A 23962-nucleotide genomic window follows, 5' to 3' on the forward strand; every position below is an offset into this window, starting at 1 on the left:
ACAAACCTCCCAAAAGACGCTGACTAAAGCCAGATACTTGAGTACTAACAGTATATAAACACAATATATGCTCAAATGTGTCAGTCAAAATGATAGGATCATCAGCACTACATTTTCAAATGGACCCGTATGAGCAAAACTAAGGAAAATAAATAAAAGTATCTTTTTAAAAGATACAAGGTATCAGAATTCTTCAAGTAAAAGCCTTTTTAAAACAGAAAAAAAGATTATATTCAGTAAAAAGGCGCAATTTTCAACCCTATTTGAGCAAAAAAAATGACATCCTTAGAAGGAATCGCTCTAGACAAGTGAATAATCAGTACTACATTTCCCAGAATTTCCTGGTGACTGCGTGTTTGGGTTAATCTGTAGAAAATTAGGATCATGCTTCAATAACAGGATTACTGTCTCTTCGCTGTTCCGCTGACCCCAAAGTGACTGCCTGGATAAACTCATTTACTTCCACCATACACTTATCCATCTATCGAACTACTTCTTTAAAATATACTTCATGTATATTGTTATTAATCAAGTACAGCTACTCATTCCTATACAATGACAAAGACCTGTCTTTCAAAGTATAGCAGATCTCTATTCTCAAATTACTCTTGTCAATCCCTTTAAGTCCAAGTAATTCTCTGAACACAACACGCTTAAAGCATTGCGCTACTCGTACAGTCTGCCTGTACGCATGTTGTATATAAAAGCGGCCATAGTTGCAAGTGGCACGGCCTGAGATTTCTAATCTGGTCCTTTATTATTGATTAAGAGGCTTTTGTCTGATGGGGGAAACGCTTATTTTTTTCCAATGAAGGAAATTGTAAAAATTTGGCAAGTGGTTGTGTGTGTGTTGGCATGAGCCATGGGTACATTTTTGCGTGTGCACACATCTGTGTGCTTCTTTGCAGTCTGGAGTGATGGAACAATTGATTCATAATGATGAAGCATGTTACACTCAGCAGACGTTCAAAAGGGGAATGATGAGATGATCTCTCAATGATTAAAGGGCTGAAAAAAATCTATATATATATTTTTGGTCACTTAGGGGCACTTCTAAACCTTAAAGTATGTGCAACTCGTTCTTTTGCGACAACAGAAAACCATTTAATAAGGATTTTATCAGAAGAAAAAAAAAATGGAAGGCTTTGTATTGCCGTGTCAATCCCCAAATTAAACCCTATAGAGAATTCAAGTTTCTTGCCATGGACGTGTAGGGAATAAGACTATTAAACAACGACGCCAATCCTAGTTGAGGGTGGTAAAAAGTCAGTTTAACCTGAACCAGCTAGGAGAAACAAAAGCATATTCTATCTTTATCATTGTTAAACCTGGCTCAATAAGTCTATTAATTGAAAAGGTTAATAAAAATGCAATAAAAAATAGTTTGTTTCAAAGCTGTTGACATGCATCAGGAAATAGAAAAAAAATGGTGCTGAGTTTTCCACTTATTTCAGATTTTACACAAAGCTACTATAAGGTGTTTTATTTGAAAGCAGAGTTGCAATTTTTTAAAATATTATTAATAATTATACAATGTATACTTTGTGCGTTCTATTTGGGAATAAACATTCATTGCTTTTGAATGCATGTATTTGATTTATTAAGATTTATAGTAGTTGTATTGTCACTATAACAGTAGTTGGTGATATTTATTCAATGTAAACAATTTGATATAATGCCAACAATAGCAACACACTCTACACAGAGATCTTTCCTCCCATCTGTTTCTCTCTCTCACATCTCCGTTTACCTCCCTCTCTCCTCACATTGGAACAAACACCATGACAACTTTGGCTTCAATTCACGGAACCGTTCCCCACTCTCATTTAGTGCAGACTCAAACATTGACTTTTTTGGGGCAAATGCGCGAGGGATTTCTACACGAAAGATGAAGAAGATGACGGGCGTTCAAAGGCTGCTCCTTTTTGTGGCTGCTGTGTACACAGGTAATGCACCTTGACTCGCACCCGTCATGTCAACATCCAACAAAAGGTATTCAGATAGTAATGCTTAATACTTTACTATTGTAACGGGTAGATTACAGTTATTTAAGGAGACTCACATGGGTATACAGTATTTTTTACAGCAATAATTACAGCTACCTTTAATATTTAATTAACAAGGATGTAGTCAATTATCTTCAACACGTGTTAGGGGAAAAAGTGTTGAGAAATTACGGGAAGTAAAAATATGTGGAGCAAGACAAGTTTAAACTGCTTCTGATGGATGTGTTTCTTCATCTTGATTACATTAAAAAATGTATACATATGTGTATATATGTATATATATATATATATGTATATATATGGATACATGTGTATATATGTATACACACACATATACACGTATATACACACATTCATACATATATATATATAGATATATACAGCTATATATAGTATGATTATTTAAAATGCGCATGTCAATAACACTACATTGTTTTTCTTCAATTTCTTTGTCATTTTGGCACAGAAGAGGCTTCATGATTACCATATAGAAAAAAAATGCCTTAAGCTGTTTTTATGCCAGTCAAAGAAAAAAGTGATTTTGTCCATCTTAAAAAAATATATATATAAATATTAGAACTTGAATTAATTTTTAAGGGGCATCCATGTGTGTCCTCTTTGCCCAAACAAATAAGTTTAGTCGCACAAGGTATATAAAATTAACAAAAAAAACTGAAGAAACAACTATGATGTCATCAGTTTTCCATGATTTTTTAAGCGACATACTCAAGAGACAATAAAAGGTGACAAAAGGACAGACAAATCATTTGTTACATACTTAACCAGACTTGTTCAAATTGTCGTCTTACCACAAACGCTCGTCCAGGAGTGCATGGTGCCGAGGTGGTCAACGTGACCTCAGCGGTTTGTCGTCACCCGTGCCGTGAGCTGGTGCAGCTGCATGCTGACATCCGTGACATGCGACTGGTCACGGGAAATCTTATTGAAGAGCTGGATAAAGTGGTGAGATAAAAAAAAAAAAAAGTTATATACACATGTTTGATAGTAAAAAAAACAAACACATTGATTGTCCATTTTACCTTGAAAGAAAAAATGATATTTCAGTAAAAAAAGATAATTGGAAACACATGAAAATGCCCAGTGGTAACATCTCTGTCAGATGCAAAACTGAGGTTTGTGTGGCCAAAAGCTGCAAAAAAATGGAACAAGTATTAACATCATCCACGTTGGCGCAAAAATACTCAAGCTTTGTGGGCACAGCAGCCGCAATTTTAAAGTTGGCAGTAAAAATGGCGACAGTGTTTCGTTACTGACCGCAAATCTTTTGTAACTTGAAGCTACATTTAAGCTTTTAGTTGAAACTCTGTGATTTTCTCTTTTCAGGTCAGAGAAAATGAAGAGATGCGCTTTGCTTTGGCTGGACTTGATGGCAATATCATTGACGGGAATGAGATTTCCTGCGTGCAAGATGGCCGAGTATATCAACATGGCGAAGACTGGGACATGGACAGCTGTACTTCCTGTACCTGCCAGGTTTGAAATGGGAGGGTTGACAGTAAAATGGTCCATTTGGGAAGATAGTTCACTGGATTAGGAACAGCTTTAACACTAATAACGCCTTACAAATGTTGTGTCCAGCACATCTGTTACATGCTATCCTTTTACTGTACAGTGCTTATCCGCATTTGACTTGATTATGTCTGTCATGAGCTCATTCCTCAATGTAACATCTGGCAAAAGAGTGGAAAATATATTTGTTTCTGTTGAACTAGTATGGCCGAGTGCTGTGTCATCAAGAGTCTTGTTCTCCCGTGTCCTGCGTCAACCCGTCTTTTACGGAGGGAGAGTGCTGCCCAGTCTGTCTTGGTGAGTTAATGTTTAAAAAGTCTTTCAATAACAAGACTTGAGGGTACTCTATACCGGATTGTCATGCTCTCTTGCTACTGAATTGTTGGAAGAAAATGGCCATTTGGAAGTGGTTTTGTAATACAAAGCAGAATCTTAATTTTAAAATAGCAAACTAACCAGAATATTCCATTTCAAAAAAATGTTATTACCTGAAATGGAACATTCACTAAAACTAAACCAGAGTATTCCAAACCTTAACTAAATCTGTCTTCCCAAATAAATTAAAAACAAATCTCTAAAAACAGAATCAGAAACCCCCTAAATTAGAATAATTTACATAACAGGATCAGAAATGTCCCTAAACAGTCACCAGATTCTCACTTGAACAAATCATAACCTGTCAAACAAAACTCCTTCAAGAAAAAGACCCCCCGCCCCAATTAACCAATAGAACTAAAATCTCTCAAGAGATAACCTCGCTTAAATGCAATCAAATCACTTTAAAATGAACCAGGAGCTCCCATAACAGAATAAAACCCTTTTTCAAATATATAACCTACTTAAATCAACATTATATCCACCGCCCACACACACACCCCACAAATTTTCCTTGAGATAAAGCCAGAATCTCCCCAGAAGAATCTGCCAAAGCAAAGACAGAACCTCCCACTAAGATGAACCAGAACTTCCTTGATAGGAATGTCAGATCCCTAATGAACAAGAACCTCCCATCAACCAAATCAGAAACCACCACCAAAAAAGAAATCCAGGAACTTCCATGAACCGAGTCAGAACCTCAGAATTTGTACGTTTTGTACCGATAGTTTAATCCTGTTACAGTCAACTGCGGTTTCCCTGAATAACCACATACAAGAAAGCAGACTGTGAATGTAAAGCGATCCCTTGAAATAATTTTCCTTCATGTCTGTCCATGTTTGTCAAAACCAAGTGGATGGCTGGTCTCAGTGGTCCGAATGGACCGAATGCTCGTCCACGTGCGGTCCAGGCATTTCCCGCCGCGGCCGATCGTGCAACGCCGCCTCCTGTCCCGAGGTGTCGCTTCAAACCCGCGACTGCATGCTGAGAAAATGCAAAAGCGACGGTACGTGAACTGTGATGTTTCTTGACTTTGTTTATCTTACTTCCAATTTGATTGACAGTACACGTGCACTCCAAGGACGCGGTTTCTGCCAGCTCTGCACGCGAGGAACGACTTCACTCCAAACGCTTTTGATTCTAATTGAAACCATGTTTCTTCTCTCCGAAGACATACATGCGGCGAGGATGTGATGTCTGGAGAATTCCGTGGTTTGCAGGAAACCGCATTCAAGACTTGTTAGAAAGACGTCAACTTTTACCGTCATACTTTGCCCGTACACAATGACGAGAACTTAAACCCTTGGCAATTTCTCGTCATTCGTCTTTTGAGTACACGTGGTTCAAATTTTCAAGGGATCGAAGAAGATCAGTTTTGTTCCCTTTTGAAAGATTCCTGGAAATGAACAAATTGGACAATAAATGGCTGAAACTCCTGAAGAGTAAGGGTTTCAGAGATGATGTTTGTTTTTCAGCAGATGTTGGCGGGACTTGGAGTCTTTGGTCCCCCTGGTCTTCGTGCACAACCACATGCGGAATCGGTAACATCACTCGTATCCGACTTTGTGACCGTCAATCAACAAGAAAGGGAAGAAGAGGTTGCAAAGGCACTGATGTGGAGACAGAACCGTGCAACAACACATTGTGCCCAGGTGAAGAACACATCAAGCTCCCATTTTGCAGAACTGCATAGTGTTGATGTTTTTTTTTGGCATCTGTGGGTGCGGTGCAGTAGCAGGAGGTTGGACATCCTGGTCCGAGTGGGGCTTGTGCTCCAGGTCCTGTGGAGGTGGGCTTTTGAGCCGGGAGAGGAAATGCTTGGACCCTGAGCCGCAATTTGGAGGGAAGCTATGTGCTGGAGAGGCTATGGACTATGAAAGCTGCAACAAAGAACCTTGTCCTTTAGGTGAACAAATCTCACGTTCTGTAAATATTATTGATTTAAAATCCAACTCTCATTACTAAAACAAGCGCTTTCCCATTCAGATTACATGGCGGTATGACTCAGGGCTCATGTTTCATCCCACTTTGACTTCTGTTGTGTTTGTGTGTTTACAGACCTTTGTCTTCTGTCTTCACCCTGCTTTCCTGGCGTGCAGTGCACATCCGGTAGTGACGGCTCCTGGAAATGTGGCCAGTGTCCCTTGGGTTCCCACGGCAACGGCACTCACTGTGAAGACGATAATGAGGTCAATGGTTCATAATGTTCACAGACTGTTTTTTTCATCTCAATCAGGGAGAATAATGACTAAGTTGACCCTAAAATTGACTTTTAATAAAATTGTCTGATTTTGTGTGTTTCCCATGTGTAGTGCGAAGTGAAGGGAGTGTGTGTTACAGGGTGTGTGAACACAGATCCCGGTTTCTACTGTCTACCCTGTCCTCCTCGTTACAAAGGCACCCAGACTTTTGGTCTCGGCCTAAAAGAAGCCCAAACGAACCGGCAGGCATGTTTAGTTAACCTCTGTCCTTTTGTGGGTGAATCTGAAATGGTTATATAGTTGCTTCACTTTTGTTTGTAGGTGTGCAGACCTTACAATCCGTGCAAAGACAAGAAAAATGCCTGCCACAAGTACGCCGACTGTTTCTACTCCGGTCTGGCGTCAGAAGAATTGTACAAATGCGTATGCACAGTCGGCTATGCGGGTGACGGGTTTTTCTGCGGGGAAGACGGCGATCTGGACGGATGGCCCAACAGCAGACTGGCCTGCAAACGGAATGGAACATACCACTGCCAAATGGTAAGCAGAATACACCATTGGAGTAACAAAAAAATGGATCTAACTACTGATTGTCTATAGGACAACTGCCCCTCGGTACCAAACTCTGGACAAGAGGATCTGGACATGGACGGAAAAGGAGACGCCTGTGATCCCGATGACGACAATGACAACATTATTGATGAACAGGTGGCTTAAATTGACTCTACTGAGATGAGGCACATGTTAACCCAAAAAAAATTAAGGATTGCAGAATTTTATAGACCGAGGATGTTGGAACAACAAGTCAATGTTAACCAGAATACATGTTCCAGGACAACTGCCCCCTTGTGTACAACCCTCGACAGTTCGACACAGATCAGGACGGAATCGGGGACCGCTGCGACAACTGTCCCTTTGAAAGCAACTCGCTTCAGACGGACACCAATGACGACGGTGAAGGAGATGCCTGCAGCATTGACATTGATGGAGATGGTATGAAGTTTTAGCTTTGAGAGGGCTCTAAATCAACAAAAGAATACTTACTATCTAAATAGACCAAGGGCAGGGTTTAAATATAGGATTTCCATTGGAGTTAGTGCTTAAAGTTAAGGTTTTAAACCTTGATTTGGATTCTGGGAGCATATCTATTGCCTTACAGAGGTTCCAAATGATCGTGACAACTGCGCTTTGGTCTACAATACTGAGCAGAGAGACACAGACTTGGACGGTGTAGGTGACCAGTGTGACAATTGCCCTCTTCTACACAACCCATTACAGGTGAATTGAATCCGAAACAGTATGGAGCAAAAATAGTGAAACATTTACGGATGTGAAGAGGGAAAAATAAACTATGTTCACTGGGGGTGTCTTACATTTTGCAGTATGACTCAGACAGCGACCTAGTGGGGGACCTGTGCGACAACAACGAAGATATTGACGAAGACGGCATCCAAAACTCATTGGACAACTGCCCTTACATCTCCAACAGCAACCAGGTCGACCACGACCGGGATGGAAAAGGTGACGCCTGCGACCATGATGACGATGACGACGGGGTGCCGGATGACAGAGACAACTGCAGGCTGGTGGCCAATGAGGACCAACTGGATAGCGACGGTAATCGGTTCTGAACTCAATTTTGCCTGTAAATAAGAGTTGAATTTACTGTCAGTTTCCTCTCAGGTGACGGAAGCGGTGACGCCTGCTTTGACGACTTTGACAATGACAGCATTCCTGACGCCCTGGATCCCTGTCCGCTTAATCGGGACATCAAGTCGACAGACTTCCGCAAGTTTCAGGTGGTCCTGTTAGACCCCAAAGGCACCACTCAGTCCGACCCACTGTGGGTGATCCGTAGCCAAGGAACTGAGTTACTGCAGATCACCAATTCAGACCCTGGCATTGCTTTGGGTAACAATTTTAAAATTTACCAAACAATCCCATATCCTAATCTTATAAAGGACAACAAAAATTCTTCTATTGTATGCTGACACATTTTTTATTCGCTCATTCCGATGGAATATTTTAACAGGATATGACAAGTTCAATGCAGTGGATTTCAGCGTAACTTTTTACGTGAACACAAATCGGGACGACGACTACGCCGGCGTCGTCTTTGCCTATCAGTCCAGTCGACGTTTCTACGTGGTCATGTGGAAACAGGTTTGAATTATATCATTATGCCAATTCTTTAGCATAACGTTGTTTCCATTCATAGTAGACATTGAAGGCAAATGGGCTGGGCCTCTTTTGCCATCCATAACAATACTAATATGAGTACTTTATGTACAAAATGTCACTCTTTGCTCTTGTGAGAACAGGTGTCTCAGGCCTATTGGGAGAAGAAGCCCTCCAAAGCTTTTGGCACTGCAGGGGTCTCCATTAAACTGGTCAACTCCAGCACAGGCCCAGGAGAATACCTACGAAATGCTCTGTGGCACACTGGCAATACTCGCAATCAGGCAAGATGTCTTTAACTTCACCTTTTCTGATTTTCGCCAAAAAGAAAATCACGCAATTTTCTCACGTCAGGTCCGAACACTCTGGCACGACCCGAACAAAACAGGCTGGAAGGACTTTACGGCCTATCGCATGCACCTCATCCACAGACCCAAAACAGGTTTTATCAGGTATCGATAGGAAAATGTGAGAACGATTAATGAAACATCCTTGAAAGTAAGCGAGATATGAGACATGAGAAGGAAGTATGGTATGTGTAATGTATTCCAAGTTGAAATGACTTGGCTGCTTTTGCTTCATATTTTCAGGGTGAGCTGTCCAAGTGTAGCGTTCAGGCCCAGTTATTAGCAGACTATTGGAAAGGCAACACAAAAGAGCTGCCTTGTCCTACAAACACAAAATATGTTTTTTTTCCGATTGCTGTGAAGGACAACATACTGTGAAGGATGTATTTCATTTAACATCATCCCTTGCAAACATAAATGGAAAAAAGTCTTAGAAAATATCATTGAAAAGACCTTCCACAAATCATTCTTACAAGGTTACATAAAAACATTTTAAAAAAGGTAAAACAAGATTTATTTTTGATTGCTCAAACTTGATTATTATGTCAATTTGAGTATTTATTAGTGAAAATAGTATTGTCTTAATAATAATGCAGTATTCATCTTTTGACAATATTATCATTAATGTAAACACTCCTTAAAATGTATTACCTTACATTACATTAAATTACATATATTAAAATACATCTATTTTGAATTATTTTAAAAACAAACATATAATTTAAAATAAAATGTTCAATAAGGTCAACTAAATCTGAATTTTTAGTTTTATTTTAGTGAATTAAACTTTGCAGACATTTGTGAATGCAGTTGTCTTCAACAAGAACTAATTGAATAAATTGGACAGGCAATATTTTAGGTTAATATTGAGCAAGCCTGAGAGGTGAAGCATTTCTTTTTTGCAATCATGTGTGTTCAACTTACCTCTGGCAGGGTGGTCGTGTACGAGGGCAGGGAAATTCTGTCGGACTCAGGTGCTGTGTACGACCACACGCTGGCCGGTGGACGCCTGGGAATGTTCGTCTTCTCTCAGGAACACGTCCTCTTCTCCGACCTGAAATACGAGTGCAGAGGTAAAACAAAATGAATAAACCATGCACCTCCTCTCGATGAAAAACATCCATCTGCCATCCCTTCTATCCTCAGACAACTAACAACTTGGACAAGCAAGAAAGTCAAGAGAAAGCAGCCAGGACAAACAATTTTTCTATGTAACAATATTCTTTCGAAATTTGTGACTTCCTTTAATTTTCAAGTCATTTGCTCTTTACTAAAACCTGTAAATATTTATTTATTGCCACTGGTATTAAGAACAAGTGCATTCTGGCAACTGTTACCATGGCAACGTGGCCTACACTACCACCATGTGGTCACTTCGTTGCAAAATAAACTTCAGGTCTATTTACTCGTACTATACAATCAATCCCTTCAGACAGAGGATATTACATTTAGTTATTTATGTTGTTTTACATATAGATTATATTGAATGCAATTCCATCTTCTAAACTACTTGCCATTCCATTTCTAAACTGAAGTGTGTCACAGACATAAATATAATATATGTACACACATACATGGTATATTTATATATACATATAATATATGTACACACACATACATGGTATATATACATGTATTATATACATACACAGTATATATACACATGCATGATATTCGTACACACAGTATATTTACACATGCATAATATACGTGCACACAGTATATATACAGACATGCACGATATACGTGCACACAGTATATATACAGACATGCACGATATACATACAGTATATATACACATGCATGATATACATACACACAGTATATATACATGCATGATATATATACACAGTATATATACATGCATGATATATATACACAGTATATATACATGCATGATATGCATACACAGTATATATACATGCATGATATGCATACACAGTATATATACATGCATGATATGCATACACAGTATATATACATGCATGATATGCACACACAGTATATATACATGCATGATATGCATACACACAGTATATATACATGCATGATATGCATACACACAGTATATATACATGCATGATATGCATATACAGTATATATTTACATGCATGATATGCATACACAGTATATATACATGCATGACATACACACACGATATATACATACATGATATACATAAACACACACTATATATTCGTGAAGATGGTGAAATCAAAAGTTAACTTTGCATTTTCTCCAATGTAAGCGGCACCGTCTTGTCTGTATCTGGCCATTATTGGGGTTTCAATACCAGAACCAGTTTAACCAGTTTCTGAAGTGGGTTGCGCACGCAATCTCCTGCCACTTGTCATTCTGCTCATTTATAAACAAAACCTTACATTTACCCTCTTCAAAAAAAGGAGAAAAGCACTATTTGCTTAAAATGAACTTTTGTGTTAAACATTAGAACAAATCACCATTGTTAGAACCATTACCTGGGCAGGTAATTGACGTCATCACTTCCTCCTGGGAGATGTGACGAACCAGGAAAGAGATACCATCAGCGCCAGATCGCCTCGTTGTCATTCACGCCAAGTGCCCTTTTTCCTTTGACCTTTTTTTTTCCGGCGTCATGGGGGGCGTTTGCGCCCGCTTCGCCGAGCGCCACCGTGCCGCGGTCAACTTCGCTCTACTGGTGATCGCTTACACCGCCTACCTGCTCATCGGCGCCGGCATCTTCTCCGCCGCCGAGCTGCCCTACGAGATCCGCCTTCGCAATCGTTTAGAGGAGAGCCATCGGAACTTTTTGGCCAACAACACTTGCGTATCAGAGGACAGCCTCCGCGAGATCCTCATGCGGGCGCTGGAGGCCAACAATTATGGCGTGTCGCTGCTGAGGCAGAGCAGCCGCCGCAACTGGGACTTCACGTCGTCGCTCTTCTTCACCAGCACCGTGTTGACCACTACTGGTGAGACAATTAACGCCAAAGTCGACCCACTTCCGGGTAATCGGACCTTGGCTATCAAACTATTTCAAAATACTTGCAGTATTTCATAAATGTTGTGTCAATTTATATCTCATCGCTCATCCTATATGGGACTTTGATAGAAAAACATACATCCAAACTTAACCCTTCTTGTAATAAAAACAAAAACAACAATGTCAACTTATATGGATACTAGGTTTTTATTCTATAGGTTATTGTATTTATCTTCTATATTTTAAATTTATTTGTTCACACCTCCATAAACATTGCTTTCCTTATAAAAATGATATTTTTCTAGATGAGATCTTGAACTTTTTAACTAATTGGGGGCCCTTGATATTTTTACAATCTGTAACACAATATCACAGTTCCTCAAATGTACACTCCCTTTTTTATAATTGATGTACGTATCTCTGATTGTAGTTAAACAATCACTACCACTGATGGCAATTTCAAAATCCAAAAAAAAACCCAACAGGTATTACAAACAGAGTTGGTCAACTTTTATTGTCATTTAAAGTCAGAGTAGTCCTGTTTTTCAATCAAATATAACTTAAAGCAATCCAAAAAACAAATTGTGCTTCAATTACATAAACAAGAAACTCATTCCACATTGCTTACAACTTGATCAACAAGTTAAATGAACTAGTGACCTCATTAAGGTGAAATTCCTTTCTAATATGTGGTTGACAATGTCTGCAGGTTATGGCCACAGCGTCCCCCTATCAGACGAAGGCAAAACCTTCTGCATTTTCTACTCCTTGCTGGGCATCCCCCTCACCCTCTTCTTCCTCTCTACTGTGGTGCAACGGATCATGTTGACGGTCACCCGCCGCCCCCTCGCCTACTTCCCGCACCGGTGGGCCGTGCCCAAGGCCAAATTCGCTGTAATCCACGCGGTGGTCCTGGCCATAGCGGTCACTATTGTTATTGTCATCATCCCGGCGTGGATTTTCTTCAGCGTGGAGCGGGATTGGAACTTCCTAGAGTCCATTTACTTCTGCTTCATCTCCTTGACAACCATTGGGCTCGGAGATTACGTCCCGGGAGAAACCCACAGCACGGAGGATAACCCTCATCGTCAGCTTTATAAGCTGTTTATCACTTGTGAGTACATTTGTTTTGATTACTTATTTAGTCTAACAGATACATTTTATAGGAACAAAATACTTTGGCGGAATTTCACGGTAACTTGATTATTTTAGTTTGCGGATTGGTATCTAAAACTTGAAGTAACTGCATTTTTGAGCCTCTTAAAAAAGGGACTCTCATGAATAAAATAAGTAGTAATTATATTTTTCAACCCTGGAAAACCCAAGTTTTTTTCGGGGAAATGCAGCCAGGGTAATTATAAAATAAGGGTTAATAGTAAATATTTTTTGTTGTTTTTAATTTATCAAAAAAGATAGTTCATAAATATTCATTTTTTAAAAAACTTTTGAATATATTTTTATTCAATTAAAAAAAAGGATTTAAACATGTACATTTCTTTAAGTTTCATTTAGAACAACATATCTACATTTCAGTACTTAATTCACTTAATTTCCAATAAAACTAAAAACTGGATCAACTTTTCATTCTCAGCCATAAAAAAAGTTTCATTTAAAATATTGCTGTGGAATTTTGGCACTATTCCAATGAAGGGTGTAGTTTATTGACGTTTTACAGGCATTGACAGACAGATGTCTTATTTAATTGAACTGGGACTCTCCCAGTTCAAACAGATTGTACATCTACTGCAGTCTGTAGCAGCCAACGTGTCACCTAGTCATAGCTGTATATATTTTTTTCAGTGTACCTGATTGTGGGTCTGGTGTGCCTTCTGGTGCTAATGGAGACCTGCATTGAGCTCCCACAGATGAAGCGTCTACGCCAACAATTCTACCACGACAACCTCCCACGCGAGTTGGAAGCCGAGACGTCCAACATCATCGACCGGGAACATCCCACCGACATGTCCGAACACATCATTCCATCCGTGTCCGAGCGGACCGACACGTCGAGAAGCGGCGCGGCGCCCTACATGCCAGCGTCAGTCTTCAACGGGAATCTCAATTAAAGCGACTTGAAATGGTCGCCAGCTCAGAAACGTGTGGAGTTAACGTGATTAATGGACTATACTGTGGTTTGGAATAATAGCACAATGGCATGATTTGGTAGGGAGGAACTCTAGCACACTTTTACAGACTGCAAATGTGAGGGATTGCATTTCTGATGTTTTTTCTTAATCCTGTGATCTCTGAACAAAAATGCTATGAGATACAGGTGGCCTTGTTTGAATTTTTTTTAGACATTTGTAGGGATTTTTATTCTTGACTAAAATTGTACCTGTAGTTTGGCAATTCTTACCCCAACAATGTATATTTTATCCTGTAAGGGAAAACAAATACAACTACTCTTCTTTGGTGGTACCCACATTACGGTATGAGAGTATTTGATTTTTATTTTCATTAAAAAAGTCATTCGATTTTTGTTGTTTTTTGGCAGACACCAGAAAAACTAGATTTGGGGCATGCAGTTTTTGAAGATGGACTTTTTCGCTATTTTAGTGCACTGAAAGATATGACTAATTAGATTATTTAGTAAGAAAGAAATCAGTAAAATGTATGCAATTTTATTCTATTTTGGAATAAGGCAGCAAACCATCCTATTAGGTGTAACCAAATATGGCCTAAGTGAAGCACTTTTTCTGTTTTTGTTTTTAATTTTTCTGTTCTCCCTTGACATGAATAACATTCCCCTCAGATAAGAGTCAGGGGGTGGGCGTACCCAGGAAGGGCTGATAAGTTTCCACTTCCTATCAAAAAGGAAGTTTATCTTTATCCCTAAAACACCTATGTCCTTGATTTGGTCCAACCAAAATGTAAAAATATTTAATAAATAAACCAACTGTTACATGAATAAAAAACATTATAATCCTGTCATTGTAAAAGGCATCTAACTCTTTTACATGCAATATGGTTTGACCACCAGAAAGCGGCATTTTATGCTTTAAATTTGGTATGGCTGGTTTAAAAGAATTCAAGAATGACAGTTTGTTTTTTTTACCAACCATAATAAAATGTACTCCATTTATTCATCACATTCTCACTTACTGTTTGCCTGTCTAAATGATGTGCGGCCGTTTGTGGCATCCAGGCCTGAAGGCGCATACAGCGAGCAAGACGATGAAGAGCAGTATTAATGCCGTGATGGTGACAGCTGCCACGTAACCGCCGTACGGCAATGGCGGCGTGTCCGGGGCCTCGGCTGGGATCATGTTAGTCAAGTTCAACATGTAGCCCAGAGTCCAGCCGGCATCGCTACCTTTAATCTGTCAAGGTAGAAAGAAAATACACTAGAAAGGATGGGAAAGGGGCGATTCAGCCAAGAGGAGACTAAGGGCAAAGTACCTTGTGAATGAATTTGATGTTAGAGTACATTTCTGAGGTGAAGTTGTATCCTTCAGTCAGAAGGGTGAGGAGGTAGGTGCCGGTAAAGCAATACGTCATTAAAAACTCCAACTTGACTTTTGGATTCTGCTCCTTGACCTGGAAGTAGTCACACAATTCCATCTTTTATTTTCAGTTTGTATTTGAAGGCATGATGTACAATACCTGGAAGAAGAAATTTTGTGTGTATGCTGAAGCAAAATCAACCAAAACTGTGTTGCTTGCCTTAAAAGGAAAATTTGCACATACGTTTTTGAATGGGGAACCCCTAGTAAAACAACTCCAAAATAAATATGTAGTATCTACTAAAAATGCAACTAAAAAAAATGCCAGCAAAATTTAGAAACATTCACACATTGGCGAATAGTTGAGTTGGTACTAAAAATCAATTATACAAGAATGCAACATTTCAAAAAAGTTCTCCATTGGGAAAACATTTGGACTTGGTTTTAGGTACCATACATTTAGTTGTAAAGAAAAAAAAACATTAAAAGTAAAGTAAAAACAAGAAAAAAATAGAAAAGTACAATAAAAAAAATGGATTATAGCTGACCTTCTCCCAGGGTGTTGCGCAAAAATTGGCAATCTTTTCCTTGACCTTATGCAGAGGATAGGGCATGTCGTTGAGATTTAAGAACTTCATGACGTAGTAGTAAGCTGAAAATGCCTGAAACACACAAAAATAAACCATCATATTTGGGGTTGCTCTGCTTCATCAGAGCCTGGATTCACACTTTCTTCCTCACCCCAAAGAGCCCCTCCACAGGAGGCTGATGGACGCCGTTGAAGGAGCAGCGACTATATTTGCATTGGCTGAAATTGAAAAGGGTCCGGACGACGTCCTGGCATTGTTGGAAGTTTCCGATTCCTGTATGTTGGAAGGTCGCGGGAGCCCCCTGAGGCTTCCTGTCTGACACGCAGGGGCTATCATAGAGCTTCGAGTAATTATTTGTTTCCACGTAACCAGGATGGAAGCATGGGTCATTTATACTGCCAGGACCTGACTGACGGAAGAAGAATGGAGAAGAGGGAATGTCAGTTATCAGAAACTCAAGACATTATTTTTAGACCGGCTATGGTGAAATGGGCTCATTTTTTTTCCCCTAAAAATGATCACATTGGAGAAAATTTGACTTGGTTTCCAATCCAACTTGCTTCTTGGAATCTTTTCGGCAACTATTTTCCCTCATTAGCAACCGGTCCTTATCTATCATCAATCAGACGTTTTGTTTTTGTTTAACCGAGGAAACAAAAGAGGTCGCCAACACACCTAGGCGTTCCGTGCTTACCCGCGTTTGTTGCGCCAGAGCCATTTTGAGGGCCTGATCCTTCCCATAGCACAGGAAGCTGTGCGTGTAAAGGTTGTAGTCATTTCCATACAGGCGGAAGGTCACCGAGTTGGCGGGCGCCTCCACGCCGTCCCACGTTGTGGACACAAAGCTAATCTGGGTGGACGCCCCACCGAGGTCCAGAGCCCCCGTGGTTTTTAGACCCTGTAACAAGAAAAATAACACATCAAAGTTGAGCTACACCAACTCAGTGACGCACATAGTGACTGAGGGGAACCCGTCAACGTGCCTGTTTAAGCCGGTCGTCCAGGTAGTTGACGGTGACCCATCCATAGGCGCCCTCTTCCTGACCGCTGAGAATTCTGGCGCCCTGGTAGGAGAAGGGGAAGGTCTGCAGGGCATCCGAAACGGCCCGGAAAACCTCCTCCGAAGCTGAACTGTTCTTCAGACTACGCCCCAACAAAGGGACTAATTGGCTTCTATTCAGAAGATTGCGCGGGAGTCACGTCGTGCACGTACTTGAGGAGCCTCATGCCGGCGGTGGCCCCCAAGTAGAGGGGCGTCTCAGCGTGTCTTTTACGGGGGATGGTCATTTCTACTTCTTGCATGCAGTCTCGGAGAGACTGGCCGGCTTTCCACGGCGCCCCCGCGTAGCTGGAGATCCCAGGGCCTGTCACATGTCAAATTCAAGTTTATTTATGTTATCATAAATTGTTCACGATATAGTGATGTGAAACTCACTATATATTTATTGAAAGGCAAAATTTAAGGTTTCTAAATGTGGAACTTATGTCAAAATATATGCATACATATCAGGAGTTATCACTTTAAAATTTGAATGTTACCACTTCCAAATTTCTGACGCTAAAATGTGAATATTATGTTACAACTGGAGTTTTTTTTGCATTCAAAATGTACCACATTAAAACATAAAAATAGTTGAAGTGTGATCACTTAATACCTAAGTTAAAAAAAAATTCAGAGTATCACATTAAAACGTGTTCATGTTAAAATTTGATCATTATATCACATTATAATAGAATGAATACCGGAACTTTTCATATCTTTTGTTGCGATACCAATAAATTAGCACTTATACTTGAAAAAACAACAAAAATATCACCCCATAAAAATATTAAAATCAATTATTTATACTACCTTTGACATTACAGGCATGTTTCTGCTTTGCCCGCCCCGTGTTGTTGTCCTTCTCAGCTGGCCACTCGTAAATGAACACAGTGGTGTGTGACGAGCCGGCATCCAAAACGATCCCATACTGTCGCCAAAAAACAAAAATCCATGTTAAAAAAACATCATGGAGCAGGAATTGTTTTTTGTCCAGACACATTTTTCACTTTGACACTCTGGAAAATTGTTTAGTGCTAATCTAGAACAGATGCAACATCTGGGATTATAAAATAATGACATCATTAACCAGGTATGTTTTTATGTGGCATTTAACTCATTGGAATACAACATTTATCCTCTCACGCACAAATTCACTCATTTAAGTCATTGTCTGCCATTGACAACTAAAGATGTCCAATCCACTGAAACAACAACATTTACAGGCACATATCAAATTATGAATAATGCATTCATTGATTTTCCATACTGTAAATATATACATATGCAGTAGTATTACAAAAAACTCATTTATTTTAACTCGCCCTATTGTTGAGTATGTAGTAATAAAAGGGGTGATCCTATATTGCAGTTTTTCAATTATTGCGGCCATGTTTGGTCTATATTACCCATGATATTCGAGGGATTACTGTATAAGGTTTTAGAGGTCTTTTTAGACTCATCAAATAAATGAATAAAAATAGTCATTTCTCTATAAAGGTCTTGAACTTTTGAATAGTTGTTCACTGGTGTGGCCATGTGGCTGAAAGTGTTCACTAACCTTATATTTCTGAGTGAGGGGCATGTTCTGGACCACCAAGATGACCACCAGGGCCACCACAGCAATGATTCCAAAGATGGCCACTACCAAAATCCCACATTTTTGCCAAGGGTTCTTCTCTTCCATATCTGCAAGCGGACGGACAGTTGGTCAACAGACGGACAGGATGCAACGTTAAACAAAAAAACAAAAAAGAGAATAGAAAGAGGAAGAAAGTTAGTATGAAACTGGCTTTAATTTTGTTGTTGTTGTTTGCCTTAAGAAAGAAATTGCTTCATTATGGTTTCGGAAGTTTAAAGCCTAAGTTAAATAACATGTTGTGAACGTGGCAATGTAGGAATCACTTAAAAAGAAATTGATCCCAAGTTGTGACGTTAGAAATGAATTAAAAATGCCGTTTGATCCTTAAAGTGAAAGCAAATGTTTGAAATGCCATTTTGGTGGAAAACAATATGACACCATTTTGCACTACAGAAATATTTCCTATTGAGACTTTGAAATTCATGTGTTGATTTGAACAATGTCAAGTTAATCATTTTGTCATGCAAAAAAAAAAAAACACTCCAAATCCAATAAAAATAGAAAGTTAATTGAATTAATTCCTGTTCTTCCTCGACAGTTATAAATATAAAACATCAAACTGCATAACTATCTACTCAATTGTCGTATTTAGCGGTCCATAAAGCGCCACAATGTTTAATGAGACACAGTTCTAGATAAAAACCCATGAAGACATGCAAGTTACCCATGCCCCATACCAACATGCCGAGTTTGGAAACGAGTTGACAACTTGTTCCCGGTTTTCCATTAAAAAAAAACCTGCTCACCAACACGTAAACCTGACCAATTCAGGAAAGTGCCTTTCATAACCAACCATGACACCCAATCTGTTCCCAATTAGCCCATTAACCTGCCAGACAGGTGTTTGATCATATCAACAATCTCAATTTTTAAAGTTTATATTCTTTTTTGGCCTACTCCCTTAGCTCTCTTATGATTGTTGACTAAAAACAACAAAGTTCAGTTGTTTGAATATTAAACACTGTGTCTTTAAAGAGTATTCAATGATTGGAAGTCATTGTATTTTACCTTTATGTTCATGTTAAATGCAACACCTGGACTTGATGGAAAGTGCAGTTGTATAGTTTAAAAATAGACGATTTTTAAAAAAAGTAAATACATGTTGGAGGATTTTGAATAAATAACATGCATTGTATTATATGAGGAAGTGGGTTTCATTTAGCAATACATCAGTGTTTTCATCAGTGTTTTCTGCATAGGGCACAGATCAATTAATTCTAAGTAAAGTATTCAGTTGTCAACAATTCTAAATACAAAAAAAAACAAATCTAAAAGTAGCACAGGTAAAAAGAATACAAAGAAAACAGGACTTTCATAGAGTATAGCATCGACACTATAGTCCTTAAACAGCAGTTCACTTAACTAAAATGCACTAACTAACATAGCGCTACTTTTTAAACATCATCCTAAGACATGTTAGAAAAAAGTGCAACAGAATCAGTATCATCATTTAAAAAGCTGGACACGCCAAGCCGGATTTCCTCAATTTTTGGCCGTGTGTTTAAAGATTTCTTTCCCCTGTTTACTGATGGAAAGCACATACTTGCGGGGGGGATTTGGCATGTTGTTTACACAAGGATGACAAAGGCACACAACATTAAGAAAGAAGAGGAAGTCCGGCTTTCTTACCTGTGGGTGACCGTCTTTTGAGTCAAGTTGAAGAAAAGGGAATGAAGGAATAGACCGCCACCATTACAAGAGGAGCTGTGTATGTGTGTATGTGTGTAAGATTGGAATGAAAACCCTACCGCTACCCTCCCCTTGGTTTCTATGGTAATGCCCCCTCCTCCCCCTCCCGCTAACCAATGAGAGCCAAACAGGGGAAGCAGGGGACTCCCTTGTTTGGCTTATTTGGAAGGCCGATGATGTCACGCATGTGACGGATTGGGATACCCTGACTGAGGCATGCATGCGTATTTGTGTGTGTGTGTGTGTGTGTGTGTGTGTGTATGTGACTGGACTGCAGTTGTGGAGGCCATTGAGAAAAGTGCTTTCTTGTATACCCGTCTTTTTTTCCAACCCAACACTTCCGTGGTGCATTGAAAGGTGACCAATGCGAGAAACTCTATTGTAATGATTAGCTAATGATGGATGAAGTATTTTTTGTTTGTTTTGTCAATGACATTTTTACAGTGTGTATACTGATACAAACACATTCTAATGATTTAAATATAGACATTTAAGTTGATCTAACAAAGTAAAACAAAGTTTTCGAAGATAAAGAATTAAAATAACCTTTTCAATCAATTTAATCCAGTTGGTTGAAACATCAAGATTCTTTATACTTGTACATAGACTTAAATGAAGAAGAGAGTCAAACAAATCAAGGAAAAATAATAACTATGTTGAATTTGGGAAAAAAAGTAAATTTAATAAATGTTACCCTTTAAGTAGAGAGTGGGCAGTAATTGTTTCGACGAACAAATAGCCAAAGTTCAACTTTTTCGGCCAATTGGTCAACATTAAGTTTAGCAGGATTACATCATTTTGTGTTTTTGTGTTTTTTTTAACTTTCTGCATGAGTAGTGCTATATTTTGCAAGAATTATTTTCGAAAAGCCTACTTGACGTCTTTTACAACCAATGATTTGTGCTCTTTTCCTACTTTACTTTACTCAGAGGTCAAAATCCGATGCAAGTAAAAATACCTCAGATGATCTGTTCTAAAGTGGAAGCATGTGCATGGCTTACCATTTTTGTACGAGTGCAATCTTTACATATAGGCATCATTTATTGTCTTAAAAAATGTTTTGAATTGAATGTTAAGTGCAACACCATGAATTTATTAGACACCGGAATTTTTCTGTTTGTGATAGGAAGTAAAAAGGCATTACAAAAAGAGTGTTGAGGTAGCAATAAGAGAATGAAGAAAGCAGAAGTGAGGACACTGACGGAGTTCAAATGTGTCACAAGGGTGACAGCACCCCCCGCGCACTTTTCTTTTTCTCCAATTGGTGACAGGACAACAGCACACTGATGTGAAACTGATTAACGTCCAAGAAGTCTGACTCTCGTGCTTTATCGGTCGAGTGACTCATTAAGAAAGATTTTCCTTAGCTGAATGAAACATTTAATTATTATTATTATTCATTATTTTTAAATCCTAAGCTTCCGCTGTGCTTTTTTTTTAAACCACCAGATTTCGCAAGTTTTTTTGGGGAAACCCTGATGCTGTCTTTGAATTTTTTTTCCTCACATCCTCTCTTGTCAAGAAGAAATGTGAAATTAAGAAAATTATGAGTTATTCAGAACAATTGATCCACAATACTTAAATGTAGCATCTTAACAAACAAAAAAAATACATTACAATACAATTCAGTGAACTAGAAGAACATAGAGTGAATTTACATATAAACCACAAGATGTCACCTTTCAAACATATAACCAAACATGGTTAAAATATATATGTACTTTTTCTATTCTATACTCTTTTGCCTTGTTTGTAGCAAGATTAGTCTGGCAGCCCGTCAGGTTTATAAAGTACTGTGTACACCCTGAAAGTTTGAACTCACCCACGCCAATAACAATCAGAAATAGCCATATATCCAGATAGTAATGATAACATTTGAACACCAATAACATCCAATCTATTTCTTTTCCATCAACGACATTCAATTTCTAAGATAACATTTACACTTTATCAACTGCAGAAAGCACCAATTTTCTTTGTTTAAGTCTTGCAAATTGCAACATCCCACAGTTAAGGTAACCTTACTTTCCCACCAACAATTGTGAGCTTAACCACCGACAAACCTAACACACATTCTCACACACACTCAAACTAACCCACACAACACAAAGTGGGTGCACCTGCTTGCAAACACACATAGTACCCTTGTGCACGTTCATGTGATATGCATGCATGCATGCATATGTATGTGTGTGTATGCGCTCACCTCTTTGTGCAGACATCGCAGCAGTAATACAATGCTGTGTCTATCTTTTCCTCTCACTGTGTCTTCACTGACTTCCTCTTGCAGTCTCCTCTTATCTCACCCTCTCTCTCTCTCTAGCACATGATGCTCACCCTCTCCTCTCCCTTAAAACCCCCCCACTTTCATCCTTCCCCTTCCCTCAACTTTCCTCAATCTGCTCAATTGTTCTCCTGGTTTCCCATCATTTTAACTCCCCTCCGTATTGGCTTCAGTTATTTTAAAAAGTGGGTCACTTTCAAATCATAGTATCAAAACCCTGGAAAACTCTGATGTCACTAGCTTTAGTACCGCCTATTTTAAATGCAAGGGTGGGGTGGTGGAATTATGTAACTAAATTCAATCCCGATGGGAAAACCTTGAGTCCACGGCCACCTCAAGGACAGCGTGAGCTTCCCGGTTTGGCATTGTTGTGACAAAGTGAATCGTTGTTAAGGCCAGCGAGCCGAGTGACCCGAGTGAGTTGACAAGGGATGATTAAGAAAATTGATTTTGAAATATGGAAAGAAGGACATATGTAGGTAAAAATAAATTGGAGAGGGTGAAGAATGAGAAAAAGAATGGACTGGCATTTTTACTGTTAGTTATACATAATGTTATGGGCATTTGAGATATAATAGCGTATAAAATTCAGTGAGTTTTGTTGATAATTTGGTATACAATGGGACCTTGACTTACAAAAGCTTCTATATAAGAAAGATTCAGGTTGCAAAATATCTGGATGGGAAACCCAATACGAAAACCAAGTAACAAAACGTCAGACTAAATCATAACAGCGAAAATAACCATGTAAATATATTTGATTAATTTACTTTTGAATTGGTTTGATATACAATTTATATCAATCTTTCATTGTGGACTACACAAGAGTTTTTTTTCTCTTGAAGTACAATAAAAAAATTGATAATATTGTACGGACGTGAATGAAAGCAGAGAAGTAAAATATATAAAGAATGGAAGATGAAGTGATTGCTATTAAGAGTCTCAAAATACGATTCAGAAAATGGTACTGTTTACTTTAAAGATGAATATTAATGTATACATTTATTATTACCGATACATTTTGTCAGTTTAACTTTAGCTGTTCATTTTGTTTTTAAATATTTGAGCAAGGATTTGATGGTATTTTAGATTCAAAAGTACATACGCGCACACACCCAAATAATATTTACCCAACTCACCCTTTTTGTATGTAATACAAACAGGAGAGGTCATTTTTTATACAAAGACGAAAGCACAAAGAAAAAGAAGAACAAAAAAAACGTGAAAGTATTTCAGCAATATTTCATAAGGACCAATATATTTCAAAATATTAATCTCACATTACATTGGCCATGGACTTTACTTTACCCTAAAAGCTCCAAAATTAAATTACACTATATGGAATGATAATAAAGTTTCCTATAAGTTAATGGGAAGACCAACTCATTTTATGGAGCATCCCATGAATGAGAGTGTATAGAATGTCCAAAATAGAAACTGGAGGTCATGTGACCCCACAAGGGTTAATGCATAATTCATATGACCTCTTGACATAGTACTGACCTTCAATTGGAGGAAATGATGGCACGTTACTGTGGCGATGAGGACCCTGAGGAAGAATTGTCGGGCGGGCAGGAGAGGAAAAAATGGCCACAAAGGAGCTTTTAATAGTCTCTGAAACATTAGAAGAAGAAAAAATAGATTGTTGTAAAAATGCCGACATGTGACAAATCCTT

General features: G+C 38.8%; 3 protein-coding genes across 8 annotated transcripts; 2 read left to right on the forward strand and 1 right to left on the reverse strand.

Moving 5' to 3' along the window:
* The first annotated feature begins 1791 nt into the window (after positions 1-1791).
* On the forward strand, positions 1792-9831 carry LOC144211458 (thrombospondin-2-like). Its single transcript, XM_077738743.1, has 20 exons — positions 1792-1946; positions 2833-2969; positions 3351-3500; positions 3740-3833; positions 4765-4917; positions 5390-5563; positions 5644-5817; positions 5970-6100; positions 6224-6358; positions 6434-6652; positions 6713-6820; positions 6946-7105; positions 7272-7390; positions 7495-7729; positions 7796-8023; positions 8145-8275; positions 8434-8574; positions 8645-8742; positions 9571-9710; positions 9784-9831. Exons 1-20 carry the CDS (start codon positions 1889-1891, stop codon positions 9789-9791), a joined length of 2793 nt encoding a protein of 930 aa, XP_077594869.1. The 5' UTR covers positions 1792-1888; the 3' UTR covers positions 9792-9831.
* Positions 9832-11057: 1226 nt separating this feature from the next.
* Positions 11058-14073, forward strand: LOC144211701 (potassium channel subfamily K member 1-like). Its single transcript, XM_077739123.1, has 3 exons — positions 11058-11588; positions 12309-12713; positions 13400-14073. Exons 1-3 carry the CDS (start codon positions 11252-11254, stop codon positions 13663-13665), a joined length of 1008 nt encoding a protein of 335 aa, XP_077595249.1. The 5' UTR covers positions 11058-11251; the 3' UTR covers positions 13666-14073.
* Positions 12095-23922, reverse strand: entpd1 (ectonucleoside triphosphate diphosphohydrolase 1). 6 transcript variants are annotated; one of them, XM_077739122.1, is made up of 10 exons: positions 23790-23922; positions 18233-18360; positions 17485-17602; positions 16846-16996; positions 16616-16775; positions 16327-16530; positions 15784-16041; positions 15591-15704; positions 14999-15136; positions 12095-14919 (listed from the first exon to the last, which is right to left on the reverse strand). In XM_077739122.1, the coding sequence occupies exons 2-10, from the start codon at positions 18356-18358 to the stop codon at positions 14713-14715; spliced, it is 1476 nt and encodes a 491-aa protein (XP_077595248.1). In that variant the 5' UTR covers positions 18359-18360; positions 23790-23922; the 3' UTR covers positions 12095-14712. The 6 variants fall into 6 exon arrangements, with proteins under 6 accessions (XP_077595248.1, XP_077595244.1, XP_077595245.1 ...); XM_077739118.1 differs by lacking the exon at positions 23790-23922 and adding an exon at positions 22209-22369; XM_077739119.1 differs by lacking the exon at positions 23790-23922 and adding an exon at positions 19943-20100.
* Positions 23923-23962: the final 40 nt, after the last annotated feature.

The sequence above is a fragment of the Stigmatopora nigra genome, chromosome 18 (assembly GCF_051989575.1).
Source record: "Stigmatopora nigra isolate UIUO_SnigA chromosome 18, RoL_Snig_1.1, whole genome shotgun sequence".
Taxonomy (NCBI): Eukaryota; Metazoa; Chordata; class Actinopteri; order Syngnathiformes; family Syngnathidae; genus Stigmatopora; species Stigmatopora nigra.

Coding starts and splice junctions, on each gene's coding strand:
- LOC144211458 (XM_077738743.1), top strand. CDS start 1,889: ATGAAGAAGATGACGGGCGTTCAAAGGCTGCTCCTTTTTGTGGCTGCT. Junction 6,821..6,945: donor ACAACATTATTGATGAACAG/GTGGCTTAAATT, acceptor TACATGTTCCAG/GACAACTGCCCCCTTGTGTA. Junction 8,024..8,144: donor AGACCCTGGCATTGCTTTGG/GTAACAATTTTA, acceptor ATATTTTAACAG/GATATGACAAGTTCAATGCA.
- LOC144211701 (XM_077739123.1), top strand. CDS start 11,252: ATGGGGGGCGTTTGCGCCCGCTTCGCCGAGCGCCACCGTGCCGCGGTC. Junction 11,589..12,308: donor CACCGTGTTGACCACTACTG/GTGAGACAATTA, acceptor CAATGTCTGCAG/GTTATGGCCACAGCGTCCCC. Junction 12,714..13,399: donor TTATAAGCTGTTTATCACTT/GTGAGTACATTT, acceptor TATTTTTTTCAG/TGTACCTGATTGTGGGTCTG.
- entpd1 (XM_077739116.1), bottom strand. CDS start 19,040: ATGGAAAACCGGGAACAAGTTGTCAACTCGTTTCCAAACTCGGCAT. Junction 18,361..18,994: donor CTCGTTTCCAAACTCGGCAT/GTTGGTATGGGG, acceptor GTCCGCTTGCAG/ATATGGAAGAGAAGAACCCT. Junction 16,042..16,326: donor CTCTGGCGCAACAAACGCGG/GTAAGCACGGAA, acceptor TTCTTCCGTCAG/TCAGGTCCTGGCAGTATAAA.